The sequence below is a fragment of the Lytechinus variegatus genome, chromosome 5 (assembly GCF_018143015.1).
Source record: "Lytechinus variegatus isolate NC3 chromosome 5, Lvar_3.0, whole genome shotgun sequence".
In the NCBI taxonomy this organism is placed as follows: Eukaryota; Metazoa; Echinodermata; class Echinoidea; order Temnopleuroida; family Toxopneustidae; genus Lytechinus; species Lytechinus variegatus.
In genome coordinates this window covers 30760453-30779747 of record NC_054744.1, presented here as the reverse complement: position 1 = coordinate 30779747, position 19295 = coordinate 30760453, and the positions used below count along the sequence as shown (strand labels likewise).

The following is a 19295-nucleotide window of genomic DNA, read 5'->3' as shown; positions in this document are numbered from 1 at the left end:
GAGCTGTCAACCTTTGCAAGAGCACAAAATAGTATTCTGTTTTTCTAAAGTTAGTAGTTTTCCATTAAAATTCATAGTTTTCAATTCACCATGTGGACATTCATCTGCTTGCCACATGTTGCATGTATTGAAAGCCAAACCACCCAATTTGTCATTTTAACAGGTGCTTTTGTATTTTTATTGTATTCCCATTCAATTCTTGTGATTGATATGTGATTGGTAGCTCTGATACCGTAGAAAAAGAATTCTCACCATCTTTATTGATATGACCTTCCTTAATGAGTACCACTCGATGTTTATCCTCTTCTTTCTCCTTGTTCATGCTCTTAGGCTGTAGCCTCTTCACATCCCAGTGTTTCCATGACAACGGCTTGGGTTTAACACCTACAGGAAGAAAGTCAAAGATACATGTAGTCTTGACATCTCTATGCAGTATAAATTATGCACAAATACCCATTTGTTGCAATGATGATGATAGTAATAATTGTAGTATTAATTATAAAAATACTGATACTCATACTACTAACTACTTCTACTACTACTATTTTTTTCAAATTAAAGAATACCAACAAAATGTTCAGTCATGTTTGGCATTGGCAGTTGGTCACATGATATCCAATTCATTTAAATCTCTGTATGACTGTAGCAAATATATTAAAAAATAACCACTTTAGCTCCCAACAAATACAAAACATTGTCCATGACAATACGTTTTACTCATTTCAATCAGAAAATTTGACATTTGAATACAGTGAGGGTCAGTGATCAACAATTATTTTTCTTTTGCCTATTACATTAAACCAATCATTTTATGACATCGGGTGGGGGGTGGGGGGGGGGGGGGGGGGGAGTGTTTCACCAGGAATTCAATGTGACTATACTTCTTGATTAAGTGCCAATGTGTGCATGATATTCAATGCATAATTGTCCCATCAAGCATATCTAATCAAAGCGGTGATGTGTCACATGCCACAAGACAATTCAAACACGAATAGTCAGACTTAAATCTTTGTGAAAAAACCCCTCCCCCTTTAAGGTGTGATCAGAGCATGTGTCAGACCTCAATAAAATCTCCATGCATTTTCTCATTACCTGCTGTAAGCTCAGAGCAGATAGAAGCTATGTTCTGTTTGAACCTATCCCCCAGCTGATGATGCGAGTCAATGAAGGCTTCCCAATATGCTGCAAATATCGCTTGGGCTAAGCAGTCTGCATACACCTACAGAATACAATCAGAGCAATGCATACATTCATGGATGAGTTGAAGCTCTATATTTCAATAAATTTTAATTTCCATATTACATATTATTTGACAAAATTCTAATTCATTGGCAATTCAGGCTCGAAATTCAAAATATTTTAATTTTTCATATAAAAAAATCATAACATTTGACAGATTTTTAATTCATGGACATGTTCATGATCTATCATCTACCACTCGATATGTTTCAATTTCCATATTAACATACATGATTTGAAAGATTTCAATTTTTGATTGAAAAGACAATGTAAAAGCTAAATTGCAACTTGGTCTGGTTAATTTTCTACATCATCCCACATGGTCTAATCCTAATCCGTCTACAACAGGGGAGTGTTTCATCGATATTTTCATCCAACAAGTTGTCAGATCTGACATCTTTCCATGATTTTGATTGGCTGAGAGGCACTATTCATATGGTAACTGTCGGATAAAACGTCTGACAAGTCCTTTCATGAAACGCCCCCCAGGTGTGACTACTCCCCATTCGATTTTATCATTTAGCCCAATTGACATTTTGTCTAATTTACAATTTGGCTCCAAATGCATTGGTCCATATATTTGTCCTGCTTCACACTTGGTGCGCTGGTGCCCTTCGGTAAGGGATTAATCCTCATTACCAGGTCCTTGGATAGGACATTAAGCCGTCGGTCCTCTGGTTGCTTGCTTACAAGTATTCATGCTTTCTTAGAAATCAGTTAATTCTGCACTCTGGTTTAGTTTAAAACTATTGAAGATTAATTAATTAATTAGAGAAGTAGCTGTCCGAACACCTTGGAATTTGCTCCCTCTTTGCATCTGACAGGCTCCCTCATGAGAGATCTATGATACACTTCTGAAGACTTACCTGTATTGTTCTTAATTCCATGTATTGTGTAACGATTTTCTAATTTAAACTTTGCAAATCATTCTAATTAATTTAATAACTTGATTATTGTGATTTCATTAGTATTCATAAATATTCATGTTATTGACAAATGTCTGATGCCGACGTTGATTCATTCATCTTATATTTCAATTTCATATTGTAATTTTGTATCAGTAATATATACCTTTATTGATTAGTTCATATTTCTTTCAAATACTTGTAAATTAACACTCTTATTCTGTGAAATGCATTGGCAGATTTTCTGTCTATAACGCGCTTCAAAATAATTCATTATTATTATTATCAAATACGACTTACCACAAAGAATTTATCTTTGATTTCTGGATTAACGCTGACAAACAGGGCAACAAAGCTATCCGCTATCCTGTTGAAAATCTTTTTCTTCTCCTCTTCTCTCTTTGGCTATTCAAAGAAGACAAACAATCAACAAAGCATAATGATAATAATAATCTGGTTATTTGCATGTATAATGCACTTCAGACATACATTGCACGGATCTAAGTGCTTAAAAATATATTATTACCCCAGTCATCGGATATAATCAGTCATTCCTTCACACAAAGCTTAGCAATGATCGTAGAACATTTTTCTACGATTGATTGCATTGACTACAATGTACAATCAATCGTGAAAATCAAGCGTACGATTAATCGCTAATCTTTGTGTCACGGGACCCAGATTGATTCAACCTCACTTTCCAGATTTCTAACAATTTCAATCTTTATGGATAGAATTACTAACCTCATATTTATCGATAAAGAACCACCAAAACATGTCCTGCATGACAGCAACCGATGCTTCCGATAGGAACAACTTCTTCCAAAACTTGTTGAATCCAGCCTAAGAAAGGATAAACCATTAGAAAATGTTGTTTTAAAACCTACCCAATCACAATAACACAGGATCATCATTGATAAATTGCCAATTCGTCTTCTGCCAACTCGTCCACTCACCACATGATCTACTTTCATTTAGCCTAATGCCATTCCGTCCATCAACATTTTGTCTAAAAACTATTTGGTCCAAAAAACCATTTGGTCCTATCAGCACTTCGTCTAATCACCATTTCCTCAAGTGCCTCAAGAACATGTGGAAGTTCAGTTTAATGATTCTTATTGAAGCTTAGACATTCTTAAACTTTTGATGATCTTTAAGATGACTTACATTGAAATCCTGAGCCCTAGTAACCCTGTCTAGTATCTGGGGTGCCTCAAGACCATGTGGCAGTTCAGTTAATTCATTCTTGTTGAAGCCTGGATAACTCATTACCTTGATAAAAGAAAAATAGGAAACAAACCAGCATGCATCAATATCATATAATTTTGTAAAAACGTTTGTTTTTAATTAAACATCTCTAGCAAAGTACATGTATGAGACAATTCCATGACATTTGCCCCAGCATGTTAACTTGTTTTAAGATACTGATGTGTCCAGAAATCACTTGTACAATAAAGACCAAATGTTGTAGAAAACATTTTGTAAATGATTTATCTCAAGTCCAATTTGCTCCAGGGACTACTTTTTTTTACTGAATTTTCATTCTCCTTCACTCATATACTTTACCACATGCATTTCTACATCTGTACAGAAAACATAGAGAAAAAAAGGGAATGCCAAGGGGAGTGTTTCTTGAAGTAAGTAGTCAGTGATTTCTAATTTGTTCTGATCCAATAAAGATGCAAGGAGTGTGGTCTACCTCAAGACTTCTGGCCTTGCTCCCTAGGATAAGAGCTCTGAGTTCAGTGCTGTTGTCTTTCTCCTGCACACGATGTGCTTTCACCATGTCACTGTTTGCTGCTCGTTGCATCACTAGTCAGAAAATAATTGAAATTGACAAGCATTAAGTTTATTACTTTCTATTAAAAGGCATTGTGTATACAAACAGATATATCATCAGTATTGTCATCAACATCAGCAGCATTTGAAATAAAGGACAAAAAAAAACAAGCAAATATCAGAATTATAATCATTGGTAGCATCAAGAATACCATAATTACATGTAGTACTAGTAGCAACAAAAGCAGCACCAAGAGTATCCAAATAATTGACAGTATCATCAAAATAAGCTGGGGATCATGATCTTTGTCATTATTGCCGTCATCCTCATTACCAGCATCATCATCATCATAATCACCATCATAATCACCATTATAATCATCATCATCATCACCGTTACCATGATCATCATCAACATCATCATCTTTAACACCATCATCAACCTACCATTGTCATCATTATTATGATTACCATTGTTGTCATCATCGCCGTCATCACCATCCACAACACCATCATCATTACCATCATTATTTTCACCACAGTCAGTCGGCAGGTCCCAAGAAAGTGGCTCCTTTCATCCAAGTGATATTCATGACTTGAGATGTTTAGCTTGATGCAGACCAAAGCACCTCTTTTCATTCGGTCATTGTTTCTCTAATTGTGCATCAAATTTCATGATTTTGGTATCAATGATAATCATTGTAAAGAAAAAGAATCATTCTTTCAGGTCATGTGTTTGAATTTATTCAATGATTTGGTAATATAGGTTAAAATTTTGATCTAAAATATGCTACAAAATAATTATTTTCACCTGACAAAAGCTGCTATTTTCACACTTTATTTTTGTTTGAGCCCGCATGATTTTTTTAGAGATCATAATAAAGCTGAATATGTATGCTTTAAAATGGTATAGGTTTCAAAATTAGAATTGGTTTAATCGGGTCAAGATCACACTTTTCATTGGCCAAGCACATAAAACAGCTTGTAAACAAGAATACTGCACTCTGATTGGTCAAAGAGACCATACACTGGCAAATTCCAACGGTTCCAGTGCCTGGTTTCATGGGAAGGTCACACTTCCCATGTGGTAATCTCCTCAAATTACCCGCCCCTGTTGTTCTGTGAACCTTATCCAGCAAATCAAAACTTTGGATTTCATGCTACTAAAATTTTTTAGAAATCTTGTCTTGTACCTTGGTGGGAAAAGTGTGATCTTGACCTGATAAAAAGGTGAAGTTCAGCTTTATGGTGATATCATGGAGGCTCAAAATAAAAAGTTTTGCACAATTTGCAAAAGAAAATAGAGGAAGAAACTTTAGTTTTGAGGCACATTTTCAGGCCGGAAATTTACTTATCTATCAAAATATTGTATACAAAATAAATAACCAATATGAAAGAATAACATTTACTCTATCTGATGGTGCAATAATATTTCATTTAACTTGAGGTTAAAATAGGTAATTTCTTAGAGAAAGAAAATCTCTCGAATCACGAGATTTTGCAAGGAGGATTCAGCCACGAGATGATTTGGATGAATCTGGCCTTTTTGCTCATTAGCATAGGGACCTGCAGTCTGACTGACTACCATCACCATCATCATTATTGCACAACCATCACCCACATAGTCTTCAAAGTGAACTGAACATACATATCAAATTTACAATTCTATGCATGATTTGCATTCAAACCGTCAATAACACTGCATGATCGATCTTCACTACATGAACTTGATTTATGAAAAAATGAATATGCTGCTAAAGATTTTTTTTATCTACTTATTTTCAGACCTCTTTGAAAAAGAGTTGGTTTTCTTTTTGGGAGGCAACTTTATAAATACATGTATGTATTGCTTTTTAAAGTAGGTTTTATTGAAGTCTCTGCAGAATTTATAAGAAAAAAATTATCATAATTTTATGCTATTTTATAATTTCAATCACATACAATTTTACATGTACATTTATTCATTAAAAAAACATTGCAGAAACATTCAAGTTGATAATAAGAATTGCTCAATCAATACTTCACTACATGAGAAATTAAAACATCAGAAGAAACAAACATGTTTTTATAATCTTGAATGAAGTGAAAATCAAAATGGCACATAATGATATACACACAAATGCTTTTGGTCTCAGACGGTAATTTTCCACTTACAGTCTAAACCTGTTTCATATACTTTCAGTAAAAAAACTTGATTTGAATAAGAAGAGAAAAATTCAACAAGCATAACACCGAAAATTTCATCAAAATCGGATGTAAAATAAGAAAGTTATGACATTTCAAAGTTTCGCTTCATTTCACAAAAACAGTTATATGAACGAGCCAGCTACATCCAAATGAGAGAGAGTCGATGATGTCATTCACTCACTATTTCTTTTGTTTTTTATTGTTTGAAATATGAAATATTTTGATTTTCTCGTCATTGTCTTGTGAAATGAAGTTTCATTCCTCCCTGAACGCGTGGAATTCCATTATTTTAACATTTTGTGCTTCAGGCAAGGAGGTCCTAATCGTCAAATTCGTAAAAATTGAAATATTGTATAATTCAAATAATAAAAAACAAAAGAAATAGTGAGTGAGTGACATCATCGACTCTCTCATTTGGATGTAACTGGCTCGTTCATATAACCGTTTTGTTAAAAATAAGCGAAACCTTGAAATGTCATAACTTTCTTATTTTACATCCGATTTTGATGAAATCTTCAGCATTGTGCGTGTCTGATTTTTCTCTATTGATTCAAATCAACATTTTTCTGAGGTGGACTTGACCTTTAATTAATCTACTGGGCATTGGTCTAATTGCAATTTAGCCCATTTACAACTTATTTGTTCAATATCCACTTGGTCTACCGATTCATGAACATGATTTGATGAACTAAAAAAAAAAACTTCCACTTGACAAATACATGTATAGTAGACCAAGTGGAAATTAGACCATAGATTAAAGTGGGTATTTGAGTGATCAATTATAATGTAGATTAACAAAAGGGCAATTAGACCAAATTGATGGTAGACCAAAGGAGTTAGGCCTAGATTGTATTAGACTTTCTGAGAGGTATGGACCAACCACTCGAAGACCAAAAGAAAATGAACCAGGGCTCCGTAACACAAAGATTAGCGATCAATGAACTGATCAATCAATATCAATGTTACACGCGCATTCGGTTTAAAATGCTGACCAGGGACCAATCAGTGCGCTTCTTTCATATTTGCAATCCATCGCAAACCTTTGTGTTATGGAGCCCTGGTGGTACAGATTTTTTGTTCAACTGAAAACATGTATTGAACATTGTGATCTAAAATAGGAATATGCAAAACATCAACTTCTGCAATCAAATCCCAGACACCTTGCCTGTCATCATCATCATCTGCTATAATCTTCAAAGGGCTCTGTAGCCAATCTCGAAGACGTATTGGCAACCCTACTGCACTATTAGACATCTTCATACATGGGTGCTAAACCTAACATCACCACAATCTGAATCAAGATTTGAAATCACTCATGAATGTACTAAATCATCTAAATGTCATCTATTCAAGTTTGTTTTTCTTACAAGTAGACACACAGACGTGTACTGGACTTTCAAAACTATACCCTCCACCAATGCAAACACATACATGATCAGTAAAATCGCTTGTGCATGGATGAGAAAACTAAAAATGAAAAATAGAAAACAATTATGAAAGCCATGTGTGACTGAGCAAACAATGCAGTGTGTCTATTTCTACAAGTGCTTCACTCTACTGACAATACATACCTGGTTTGTATACAACGGGTCCTGGTAATGCATACAGTGATCAAGGTTCAGAAATTTAGAATATTACATAAAAACTTGAGGTTTTGTAACAGATCTAGAACATTGGACGGTGGCAAGTTATGCAATAATATCATTTTCCAAATGAGTGCTCAATTGTTTACGGGTTAAGTTTTCAATAGATTAAGATTACAAGTAGATTCTTAACAAGATACTTGTCCAATATCAGAAATGCAAAAGCACATTGGTCTTTGAATACTGTTTTACAGACTTCAAACACAGTAAAACCCCGTGATTGAAGAAAATAATTTCAATTATAAGGGTGGCTTTGAAGTATATTTGCTTTTTCAAATGAGGCAAACTCTCAAGTACATCTCAAAGAATGTAACTGAATCATCCTAAAAGAGAATGACAAACTTAAAATGTTATGCTGGGTCATACACAATGTAGCTCGACAAGTAGTGTTCAAAGAGTGTATTTCTCACAATATTCTAAACCTAGATATTGAGCACGAAAACACATGTTATGCTGGGTCATACACAATGTAGCTAGACTAGTAGTGTCATCAATTACTATCAAAAAGTTCTTCAATTATTAATCTCTATTTAAAAAAAAAAGAGTCAATACAATATTTTGCACTAATTATGAATCAACAATGGTACGCCAGGCTTCGCGATCTGACAGAGTTGGTAAATCATGTGACAAATTACTTGTATCCCTATATATGTAATCAATAAAATTTAAAGGTCTCCGTCCTCTTGTTTTATGAAGGGGGTGCAACAAAAAGTACATCAGAAATAACTTAATAACTGACTGCCTCTTCTTCTGTATATCATTGAGAGGTCTAAGCTTTCAATTTTGTACCCATCTGTCATTATCGCTACATCCCCCCACCTATATCTCTTTGATAAATATCCTGTAATGTCAAAAACTGCTACTTTCTGATTTATAACTTTGTCCTACACTGTTTGTATAACCCCTCTTGTAACTAAAAGCTTTCTCTCAATTCTCGATTCTCAATTAGTCATAAAAGAGCCCCCATAATTCGCCATTGAGTCTAATTCAAAATGTAATTGCAATATTTTAGGGGGGCAAAACCACTTTTCTATCTATTTATATTTCCAGCAAAATAGGGAAAATGAAAAAAAAAAAGGCCACAAACATTTCCTACATGTAGGGCTATTACTGGATGGGGCATTAAGGGCCATGGCCTTGGTTTTATTTACGCCATGTAATTGGAAAGCACTCTAATAGACAAGTTCGTAATTACTTCATGGACAATTTTGGTCAAGTGACCTTTCATTTCTTTCATTATGATGATAGGCAGATTTCAAAACAAGATATTACGTAAGCTTGCCTTACATAGCAGGATGAAGAAATTGAAAAGACCAGGTGACTAGAATAGCACACCAATGAACACTTTATGAAGGTATTTGTTGCATTCCTACTTTGAATGCATATCATAGCATGATGCACAATGTACTTGGCAAACTGTGAAATACCAGTCGTTCGTGGACGAATTGTTGTTTTGGGGGAGGTACATGAAAACCACAATTCAAAAGAATATATGAGTAATCAAGACATCAAAGTTGGTGCTTATCTCATTAGATTTTAAACTACCATGTCATTTTAGTACAAATGACCTTCCTCTGATCATGCGTAGAATCTTTTGATCATGCGCAGAAAGAAACTACGAACTGGCTTATTGGTACCGTAAATAACTCCTTTACAGATATGATTTTTCATTGTCATGAAGCCCTTAAAAATGAACAGAATTTAAACATTTACTCCACCTGCTGCTGGGGAATGGAAGAGTTCATTCTGCAACCGTGACGACCTTCCATCATCTGTAACAACCTGAGTGGCGTATAAATCTAGTCGCTCTTGCAGTCTGTCAACCTTTGCTTCCAGATTGTCCAGAATGTGAATAGGAAATGCTAAAATGAGTGACAGAGTTGGTAAAGTCAAGGACTATATTTAACCAGAATTTCAAACATAATTCTCTTTCCCTTTACTCACATTCACAAGTCATCGGTTATTATATGATTTTCTTTCCAAAATATGGCCAGTCATTTTCAGACTTAAAAAAAAACAATGGTGCCCAATGTCTGCACATGTATCCATTCACTTTACACACGATTCTGGAATTCGATGGGAAAGGCTTCATGTTGAGGCCGCTCACATTCACAAGACATCGGTACAATTCTTACAAGAAATTTATAGAAGATACATAGAAATTATATTTTAATGCCTATGCATTACATGTGATGGTTTAACCTAAATAATAACAATGATAATAATAAAAACATTAATAATGATAACAATAATAATAATAAAAACATTAATAATGATAACAATAACAAAAACAACAACAATAATAATAAGCTACCATCTTACATTCATAATGCCAAGTCTGTGAATCAGTTCAAAACCCTACTCAAAACCTATCTGTTTAATAGATGATACACAGTTGTGAGTCGGTCAATTGGAGGTGCATACCAGATTTCATTTTTATTATTAGCATAATTGTATTAGCTGTATCATTTTCCCTTTTTTTTATAACCCAAGCACAAACCATAAACAGATTGAGTGAAAAAAAGATCATTATATGTAATGATCTTTTTTCACTCAATCGGGTGTGGGAGGGAAGGCCTGTGGGCCATGGCCATTAAGTTGACCTATTCCCTACCCATGCTACCTGGTTGGGTGAGAAAAGGTCTAAAAACTATTTGTATTTTTGTAATATTTCTCAATCTTGCATTGTACATGTTTTCTTTTCGATTAAGTGCCAAATATAATAATAAAAATAATAATAACACAGCATGCTTTAGAAAAACCAGTAGTAAGCATCTTATAAATGTTATGTATAATTATTAATAATAATAACAATAATAATGATATCATCAGTCGTAGTATTATTACAAATAAAAAATTAAAGGATACAAGCATATTCCGACAAAGCCTCAACAATCTCTGCATGTGTACCAAGAAGTCCCTTATCTGTTTTGAGGTCAAGGGTCATCTTATCCATCTCCACGATAGGCCAGTCCATCTAAATATAATCCCGTTTTCAAGGGGAGAGAGAAAGAAGGGGGGAGGATCAAAAGAATTGAATTATACAAAACAATTGGAATCATTTATGTACAATGATCATACTCCATAGACAAGGAACATTCATAGTGACTATTTGCTTTGAAAAATTCAAAGAGACACTGATCTTCATGAAACAAAAACTCTCTCATCAATGGCTTTTCAAAACATTTAAGAGGCTCAAAGATCTATAATCTAGGTTTAATAGGCATCAGGAAATGATGTCATATATCAAGCCCACCACCCCCTCCCCCCGAAAAAAAATATATTGTTATGATAATTATTCAATTCAATTGAATTCAAAACTTTGCAGATTTGACAAAAAGGAAACTCTCCATTGAGCCACAATACAATGGCAATTCCACAAGAGGAACAAATTAAAACAATTCATATCAAGAGTTTTCTTATTGTTACATCTGCAAAAAAAATTATTGAATAATTAAACCAATAAACAAAAATAGTGAGTGTATGATATCATCAATTCCTTCCTTTACATAGAGACCATGATGTGAATGTAGATTAAGTGAAATTGAGCAAAACTCTTGACTTTCTTCTTATACATCTAATTTGATTAACTTTACAGTGCTATACTTGTAATTTTTCTCTTTTATTCAAATCAACTATTTGATCAGGTGGACTTCTCCTTATAAAAAGCAATAGGAGTCATTGGTGAAACCTACCCCACTTCTTTCTCTTTCCAACCATTCTTCAAAAGATTGTACAGGATACTCAAAGGAGTCCTCTTTGTTTCTTTTTCTAGAACTTGACATCGTCTATTACTGCTGCAGCACTCCGGAAGTCTGATTAGTTTCTGGATACAAACAAGAGGATACAATAATTCAAGAGAGTTTAATGATTAAAGTGATGAAGTGCCATTATTAGAAGTGAATGGCTTCTGTTGGAATGAGGGATGTGGGATGGCATGGTGCTTTATGTCTCAGTGCTCAGTGAACCTTGTATTGTCTGCATTCTTACATTTATTAATCAAAGAAGACATGAATCCACCACAAAATTGATAAAGTATTGACCTTAAGATTTAGAGCTGGTTCCCGTTTCACAAAGAGTTACGATTTGATCCGATCAATTGCAACTATGGACGGTTAGCAACATCAACATCTAAAATGCATGTTTGTTTCAAAAAAAATATATTTAGATATGAATGTATTTCCCTAAATTCATTGATTTTTTTTACAATTTGGTGTAAATTCTCCTTTGTTTACAAAGGACATTTTGCAAATTTCCTGTAGAAAAAATTATGACACTGATGGATTTCCATAGAGTTACGATTGATTGGATCAATCATAACTCTTTGTAAGACGGGGCCCTGGAAGTGGTTCAAGGTACACCATGTGGAAGTCATAGATAGCACTAAGATAAGTAGATTGAGATAAAAGTGACATGGATAGGTAAGAAAGTGGAGGTGAGAAAGTAGAGTATTTTTCTTAGTCTTTTAGAACTTCTACATGGCAGAGTGGGCTCTCCTCCTTCTCTCACAAAAATGCTTGATCAATCAAAAGAACTCCCATACAGTAAACCGAATCACAAGAGTCTTGGGAAATTGGAATGGAACACAAAGGTTTCTAGCTCCTACCAAGAAGCAAAACATGTTTGGAAGTCAAGGAAAAGAAGCTGGAAAAGCAAATGGAGGATGCTTGCACAACAGGTTATCTTCATCATAAGAAAGAGTTCAGGAGGAAATTTTGACAGTCAAGGGCATTAGAACACAGGAAGCACTTGACAAATATAGAAGATGCTTCAGTGTCAAACTCCAGACTGTTTCATTGTCTGATAAAGAAACAGAGATCTGGGAATGGCTCTAAATCCCAAACAGACACCCTGGAATACAAAGATAGAACATATCAGGGAACTCTCATATCAGAAGGATGGAAGCAATACCACTGGCACCCAGTTATGACTGTGAAGACCCATCAAAGCAATCTGCGGAACTCAGACCAACACCAGCTCTTTTCTGGAAACAGCCCTGATCACTTCTAAGGAACTCGACAATACCATCTCTAGCCTTAAGAGGGGAAAAGCAAGTGGCCCAGATAATATCAGTCCTGAACATCTTCTCTACCTAGGTGAAACAGCCAGGTGGCTGATTGTCTTGAAATATAACTCAATCCTGGCTGCTTCATGCACCCCTCAGAGTCTAAAGGATGGCCACGTTCTGCCCATTCACAAGGGAAAAGGGAAGAATACCGTCCAAAGAACTATAGAGGTATCACCCTCACATCAACACTATGCAAACTGCTAAAACTTGTCCTTAAACCTCATATCGGGAGTTCTCTCTTAGAGAGCAATATTCCTGATTAGCTCCAGTTTGGGTTTCAGAAAAGACATTCCTGTCTCCTTACCTTGTGTTGCCTTGAGCTGGTCCTCGAACTCAACACACTCAGCAGGAAGCCTACTTATGTTGCCCTCCTTGATGAAGAGAAGGCCTTCGATAGGGTGTGGCATAAAGGAATTTTCCAGAAGTTAGAGAACACAAGCATTTGTCCACTTCATCGCAACACGATCAATTCCTTGTAAAATTACTGGTGCAGTCAAGCCCTATGGGATGGTTAAGTCGGTGCGCCCTTTCCTATTCTTCAATGAGTTAGACAAGGGAGTGTCCTTTCACCTCTCCTTTACATTACTTTCATTGATGGTCTCATCAAACTTCTTTGTGACAAGAACATTGGATGTAGCCTCCTGGTGTGATACTCTGGACTCCTTGTACTAGCAGATCATGTGGCCCTTCTTAGTTCATCCTCTAGTGAACTCCAGTGCATGTTAGATCAGACTAGTAAATACGCAGTGGAATGGCGCTATAGAATTAATCCTTCCATGAGCTGTATTGTCATATTCAATGAAGGGAAAAATGCTCCTCAGCATCCTGCCTGGCATCTTGGAGATGTTGTGGTGCAAACAGCCTCTTTGCACCCTCACATTGGCATAAAAAAGTCCAGCATCAAGCGAGACCCAACTAAAGACATCATCGCAAAAGGGCTAAAAACATTTCTACGCACTAACTGGATCTGGAGCTTACACTGAAGGTTTACTTCCAAACCACAGTGCCACTCTCTGGAAGGTCTACTGCATTCCCAGAATGCTGTATGGAGCAGCGATTATGACCATAACAAAAGGAATGAAGAAAAGGCTTGATCAGGCACAGCAGCAGTTGTTCAAGCAAATTTTGAGAATCCCCCAAACTGCTGCTGAGTCCGGCCTCATTCCACTGATCACACAAGTGGATCAAGAGAAGCTCCTTCTAATAGGGCAGCTGCTTAATCTACCCCACGATCGCTTTAAATATCAGACATTCCTGCATGCTCTCTCCAGTCAAACCACCTCTATCAAAGCCTGGCAAGATACTAGATACAAGCTTCCAGACCTCCACTCTCTCATTCTGCACCCTGTACCATACAGTCAATGGAAGAAGTTTGTGAAGTCTGCTGTTAAAAGTATGGTAGTCTGCAAAGCATCAGAGGCAATTCAATAACAAGTGGAATGCCTCTGGCCGTCTCACCTGCACCACGCGGTTCAATATAGCAGCAGTGCTGACTTTGAATACTACTCTAACTCGCACAAGATGTTCAGTGATACATGGTTACTCTTATGTCCACTTTTTATGAACTAGACCAATAAACTTACAGAGATATGATGGTTATTCAACAAAAAACCCCAACATGGCCAAAGTTAATTGACCTTACATGACCTGTGACCTTGATCATGTGACCTGAAACTCGCACAGGATGTTCAGTGATACTTGATTACTCTTATGTACAAGTTTCATGAATCAGATCCATAAACTTTCAAAGTTATAATGGTAATTCAACAGATACACCCAGTTCGGCCAAAGTTCATTGACCTTTGACCTTGGTCATGTGACCTGAAATGCGCACAGGATGTTCAGAGATACTTGATTACTATAATATCCAAGTTTAATGAACTAGACCAATAAACTTTCAAAGTTATGATGGTAATTCAACAGATACCCCCAATTCGGCCAAAGTTCATTGACCCTAAATGACCTTTGACCTTAATCATGAGACCTGAAACTTGCACAAAATGTTCAGTAATGCTTGATTACTATTATGTCCAAGTTTCATGAATCAGATCCATAAACTTTCAAAGTTATGATGGGAATTCAACAGATATCCGCAATTCGGCCAAAGTTCATTGACCCTAAATGACCTTTGACCTTGGTCATGTGACGTGAAACTCGTGCAGGATGTTCAGTGATACTTGATTAACCTTATGTCCAAGTTTCATGAACTAGGTCCATATATTTTCTAAGTTATGATGACATTTCAAAAACTTAACCTCAGGTTAAGATTTCGATGTTGATCCCTCCAACACATGTGGTCTAAGTTCATTGACCCTAAATGACCTTTGACCTTGGTCATGTGACATGAAACTCTAATAGGATGTTCAGTAATACTTGATTAACCTTATGGCCAAGTTTTATTAACTAGGTCCATATACTTTCTAAGTTATGACGTCATTTCAAAAACTTAACCTCAGGTTAAGATTTGATGTTGACGCCGCCGCCGCCGCCGCCGTCGGAAAAGCGGCGCCTATAGTCTCACTCTGCTTCGCAGGTGAGACAAAAACCCACTCTTTATCTGGAGGAGCATCAACATCCCTCCTCCAAATCAACTATATCCATGCAATAGCAGTTCTAACTTCCTGCATCAAGCTGTAATGGTCAGATTTCAACTGCTGTGCCAACCATACCCTGTTCAGGCAAGACTTCTCACTATTAAAAAGGCTCAATAGTAATCTTAAAAAAAATGTGGAAACAGAAATTATGCACTTACCACGATTATGTGGATGCAGGTCTATCGTGACACACAAATCCTGACATCGAGGCACAGACTGGAACCTCAAACTAGCACATCAATGATGTGGAGCTCATCCGGCCTCTCGCAACAAAATTTAACATAATTTTAATTTCAGCCCAGTTGACACTGTAGTGAATTATATTGGTGACATAAATTGAAGATATAGAATTGAAATTGATGAAGAAATGACATAGAAGCATTTTTTTGTGATCTATGAATAAATTTCATATGAATTAAGTATTAATAATTATCTAGTCAAGTTTCTTAACTCTGTGTAGAACCTTGGTGAACCTAATGTAGCTCTCAGATGGAATAAAAATAACCAAGGTCAATCAACAAATAAATAAGTAATTTTTGTGAGTTTTGAAAATATATGAATAAATTAGCATATTTAAAGAGTTTCAAAATTCTAAGTTGAAATTTTGTATCACCACCTCGAGCTATTATATAAAGCAAACAAAATTGAAATTGATCAACAAATGAAGGAGAAAAACATTTCTTTGTAATTCTGTGTAGATGGAAGAAAATGGAAGAAGAAAAACAGTAAAAATCGGTCAACAATTAAAGAAGAAAAAGCATTTTATGTGAATTTTTAAAAATATGAATAAATTAATTTCGCATAAATTAGCATAAAAATTGTTCTAGTCAAAATTTCAAAATTCTGTGTAGAAGATTGGTGAACCTCATGAAGCTCTACCAGATGGAAGAAAAAATATCAAAATCAGTCAACATATAAAGAAGAAGCATTTTATGTGAATTTATGAAAATATGCATTTAATTAATTTCGCATAAATAAGCATAAAAATTGTTCTAGTCAAAATTTCAAAATTCTGCTTAGTAGATTGGTGAACCTCATGAAGCTCTACCAGATCGAAGAAAAAAAATCAAAATCGGTCAACATATAAAGAAGCATTTTATGTGAATTTTTAAAAATATGAATAAATTAATTTCGCATAAATTAGCATAAAAATTGTTCTAATCAAAATTTAAAAATTCTGTGTAGAAGATTGGTGAACCTCATGAAGCTCTACAGTCAGACCGCAGGTCCCTATGCTAATGAGCAAAAAGGCCAGATTCATCCAAATCATCTCGTGGCTGAATCCTCCTCCTTGCAAAATCTCGTGATTCGTGAGATTTTCTTTCTCTAAGAATTTACCTGTTTTAACCTCAAGTTAAATGAAATATTATTGCACCATCAGATAGAGTAAAAGTTACTCTTTCATATTGGTCATTTATTTTGTATACAATATTTTGTTAAATAAGTAAATTTCTGGCCTGAAAGTGTGCCTCAAAACTGAATTTTCTTCCTCTGTTTTCTTTTGCAAATTGTGCAAAACTTTTTATTTTGAGCCTCAATGATATCTATATCACCATAAAGCTGAACTTCTGTACTTTCTCACAATGCCACTCTTGATATGCGGCACCTTTTAATCAGGTCAAGATCACACTTTTCCCACCAAGGTACAAGACGAGATTTCTTAAATTTTGTACTTGCATGAAATCCAGAGTCCTGATTGGCTGGATAAGGTTCACAGAACAACAGGCGCGGGGTATTTGAGGAGATTACCACATGGGAAGTGTGACCTTCCCACGAACCCAGGCACTGGAACCGTTGGAATTTGCCACTGGGTGGTCTCTTTGACCAATCAGAGTGCAGTATTCTTGTTTTCAAACTGCTTTATGTACTTGGTAAATGAAAAGTGTGATCTTGACCAGATTAAACCAATTCTTATTTTGAAACCTATATCATTTCAAAGCATACATATTCAGCTTTATCATGATATAAAAATCATTTGGGCTCAAACATAAATAAAGTGTGAAAATAGCAGCTTTTGTCAGGTGAAAATATTTATTTTGTAGCATATTTTAGATCAAAATTTTAACCTATATTACAAAATCGTTGAATAAATCCAAACACATGACCTGAAAGAATGATTCTTCTTCTTTACAATGGTACCAAATTCATGAAATTCGATGCACAATTAGAGCAGCAATGACCGAATGAAAAGAGGTGTTTTGGTCCGCATCAAGCTCATTAAATATGCAAAACAACTCAAGTCATGAATATCACTTGGATGAAAGAAGCCACTTTCTTGGGACCTGCAGTCTGACTGTCTACCAGATGGAAGAAAAAAAATCAAAATAGGTCAACGTATAAAGAAGAAGCATTTTATGTGAATTTATATATGCATTTAATTAATTTTGCATAAATTAGCATAAAAATTGTTCTAATCAAAATTTCAAAATTTTGTGTAGAAGATTGGTGAACCTCATGAAGCTCTACAGGTTGAAGAAAAAAAACAAAAATTGTTCCACAAATAAAGAAAAAGAAGCATTCTATGTGAATTTTTAAAAATATGCATAAATTAATTTTGCATTAATTTCGCATAAATTAGCATAAAAATTGTTCTAGTCAAAATTTCAAAATTCTGTGTAGAAGATTGGTGAACCTCATGAAGCTCTACCAGATGGAAGAAAAAAAAATCAAATTCGGTCAACAAATAAAGAAGAAGCATTTTATGTGAATTTTTCAAAATTTGCATTAATCAATTTCGCATAAATTAGCATAAAATTGTTCTGGTCAAAATTTCAAAATTCTGTGTAGAAGTTTGGTGAACCTCATGAAGCTCTACCAGATGGAAGCAAAAAATTCAAAATATGTCAACAAAGAAAAAAATTAAGAATAGGGCCTAAGCATTTTGGGGGAATTTTGAAAAATTTGTATTATATTTCATGAATTTCTAAATTCTGTGTAAAAGTTTTAAATACCCCCACCCAGTGCTATCATATAAAGCAAACAGAATTGAAATCGGACTTGAAATGGCGAAGTAGTAGCATTTTGAAATTGTGGACGGACGACGGACACCACGCCACAAGCTAATCTTGCCCTTCGCTTCGGGCCGGATGAGCTAAAAAACGAATTATAGCCTAGGGACAGTGATTTTCCGTTTCAAAAAATTGCCTTTTCCGTTTCAGAAAATCTTAAATTCCGTTTCGGCATGTCAGAAAACGGAAATTCCGTTTCCCCATAGACTTTGTACACACGGAAAAGTGACAATTCCGTTTACCCATCCAGTAGCAATAACACAAGTTAACGCTCGCGCTGGTCAAAATTTGGATCTGTCACTGTACCAACAACGCAGTAGAATCCGCTCTAATCGGATCTATGCGGGCACAAAAAATATTTTGATACATATATCTAACATGAATACATCCTCACCTTTCACATTTCTAGCATTATTTCACTGTTGAATGAACTTTTATAGATAATTTTGGGGGGTTTTGGACATCGTTTCGAGCAGTCAACGATTTCATTCTATCCGCCATTTTGGATTTCAAGATCGTGCTATACATTTTCAAACGTAGAGGGCAGCAAAACATGACCTGCATGTGAATGTTTTGGATACAGCCGATCGACCGGGAAGGACCGGGGCGAGGGGTACGATCGGGTGTGTAGGAGTGAAGAGCAGTCACGATGTGTTGATTTTGTTGTGATTGTGGTGAAGTGAGATCGTGTTTTGTGAGGTTTTGTGGCCATTTAATATTCGTATTTTGTTGAGATTTTGGAGTAATTTATGTTGCTGTTCTGTGTATTTTGAGGAAAAATATGTTTTCCGTGATTTTCCGTTTGAAATGCCACTTTCCGTTTCAAAAGGCCATTTCCGTGAATTCTGTCCGTTTTCCGCGATCGCGGAAAA

General features: G+C 35.4%; 1 protein-coding gene across 6 annotated transcripts in view; it reads right to left on the bottom strand.

The window, feature by feature from the left end:
• Positions 1 to 19295, bottom strand: part of LOC121415913 (protein FAM227B-like) — a 33594-nt gene that overhangs the window by 12035 nt on the left and 2264 nt on the right. For 2 of the 6 annotated variants that reach the window (XM_041609299.1, XM_041609304.1), the window contains exons 1-11: positions 15574 to 15686; positions 11449 to 11579; positions 10622 to 10730; positions 9472 to 9615; positions 7682 to 7702; positions 3844 to 3956; positions 3312 to 3416; positions 2889 to 2987; positions 2445 to 2549; positions 1093 to 1219; positions 253 to 384 (exon numbers count right to left, since the gene is read on the bottom strand). In XM_041609299.1, the coding sequence (XP_041465233.1) occupies positions 253 to 384; positions 1093 to 1219; positions 2445 to 2549; positions 2889 to 2987; positions 3312 to 3416; positions 3844 to 3956; positions 7682 to 7702; positions 9472 to 9615; positions 10622 to 10730; positions 11449 to 11538 (1045 nt within the window). In that variant the 5' untranslated portion in view covers positions 11539 to 11579; positions 15574 to 15686. Of the gene's footprint in view, positions 1 to 252; positions 385 to 1092; positions 1220 to 2444; positions 2550 to 2888; positions 2988 to 3311; positions 3417 to 3843; positions 3957 to 7681; positions 7703 to 9471; positions 9616 to 10621; positions 10731 to 11448; positions 11580 to 13125; positions 13329 to 15573; positions 15687 to 18817; positions 18994 to 19295 lie in introns of those variants that run through there. The other 4 variants (XM_041609301.1, XM_041609302.1, XM_041609300.1 and 1 more) reach the window with 4 other exon arrangements.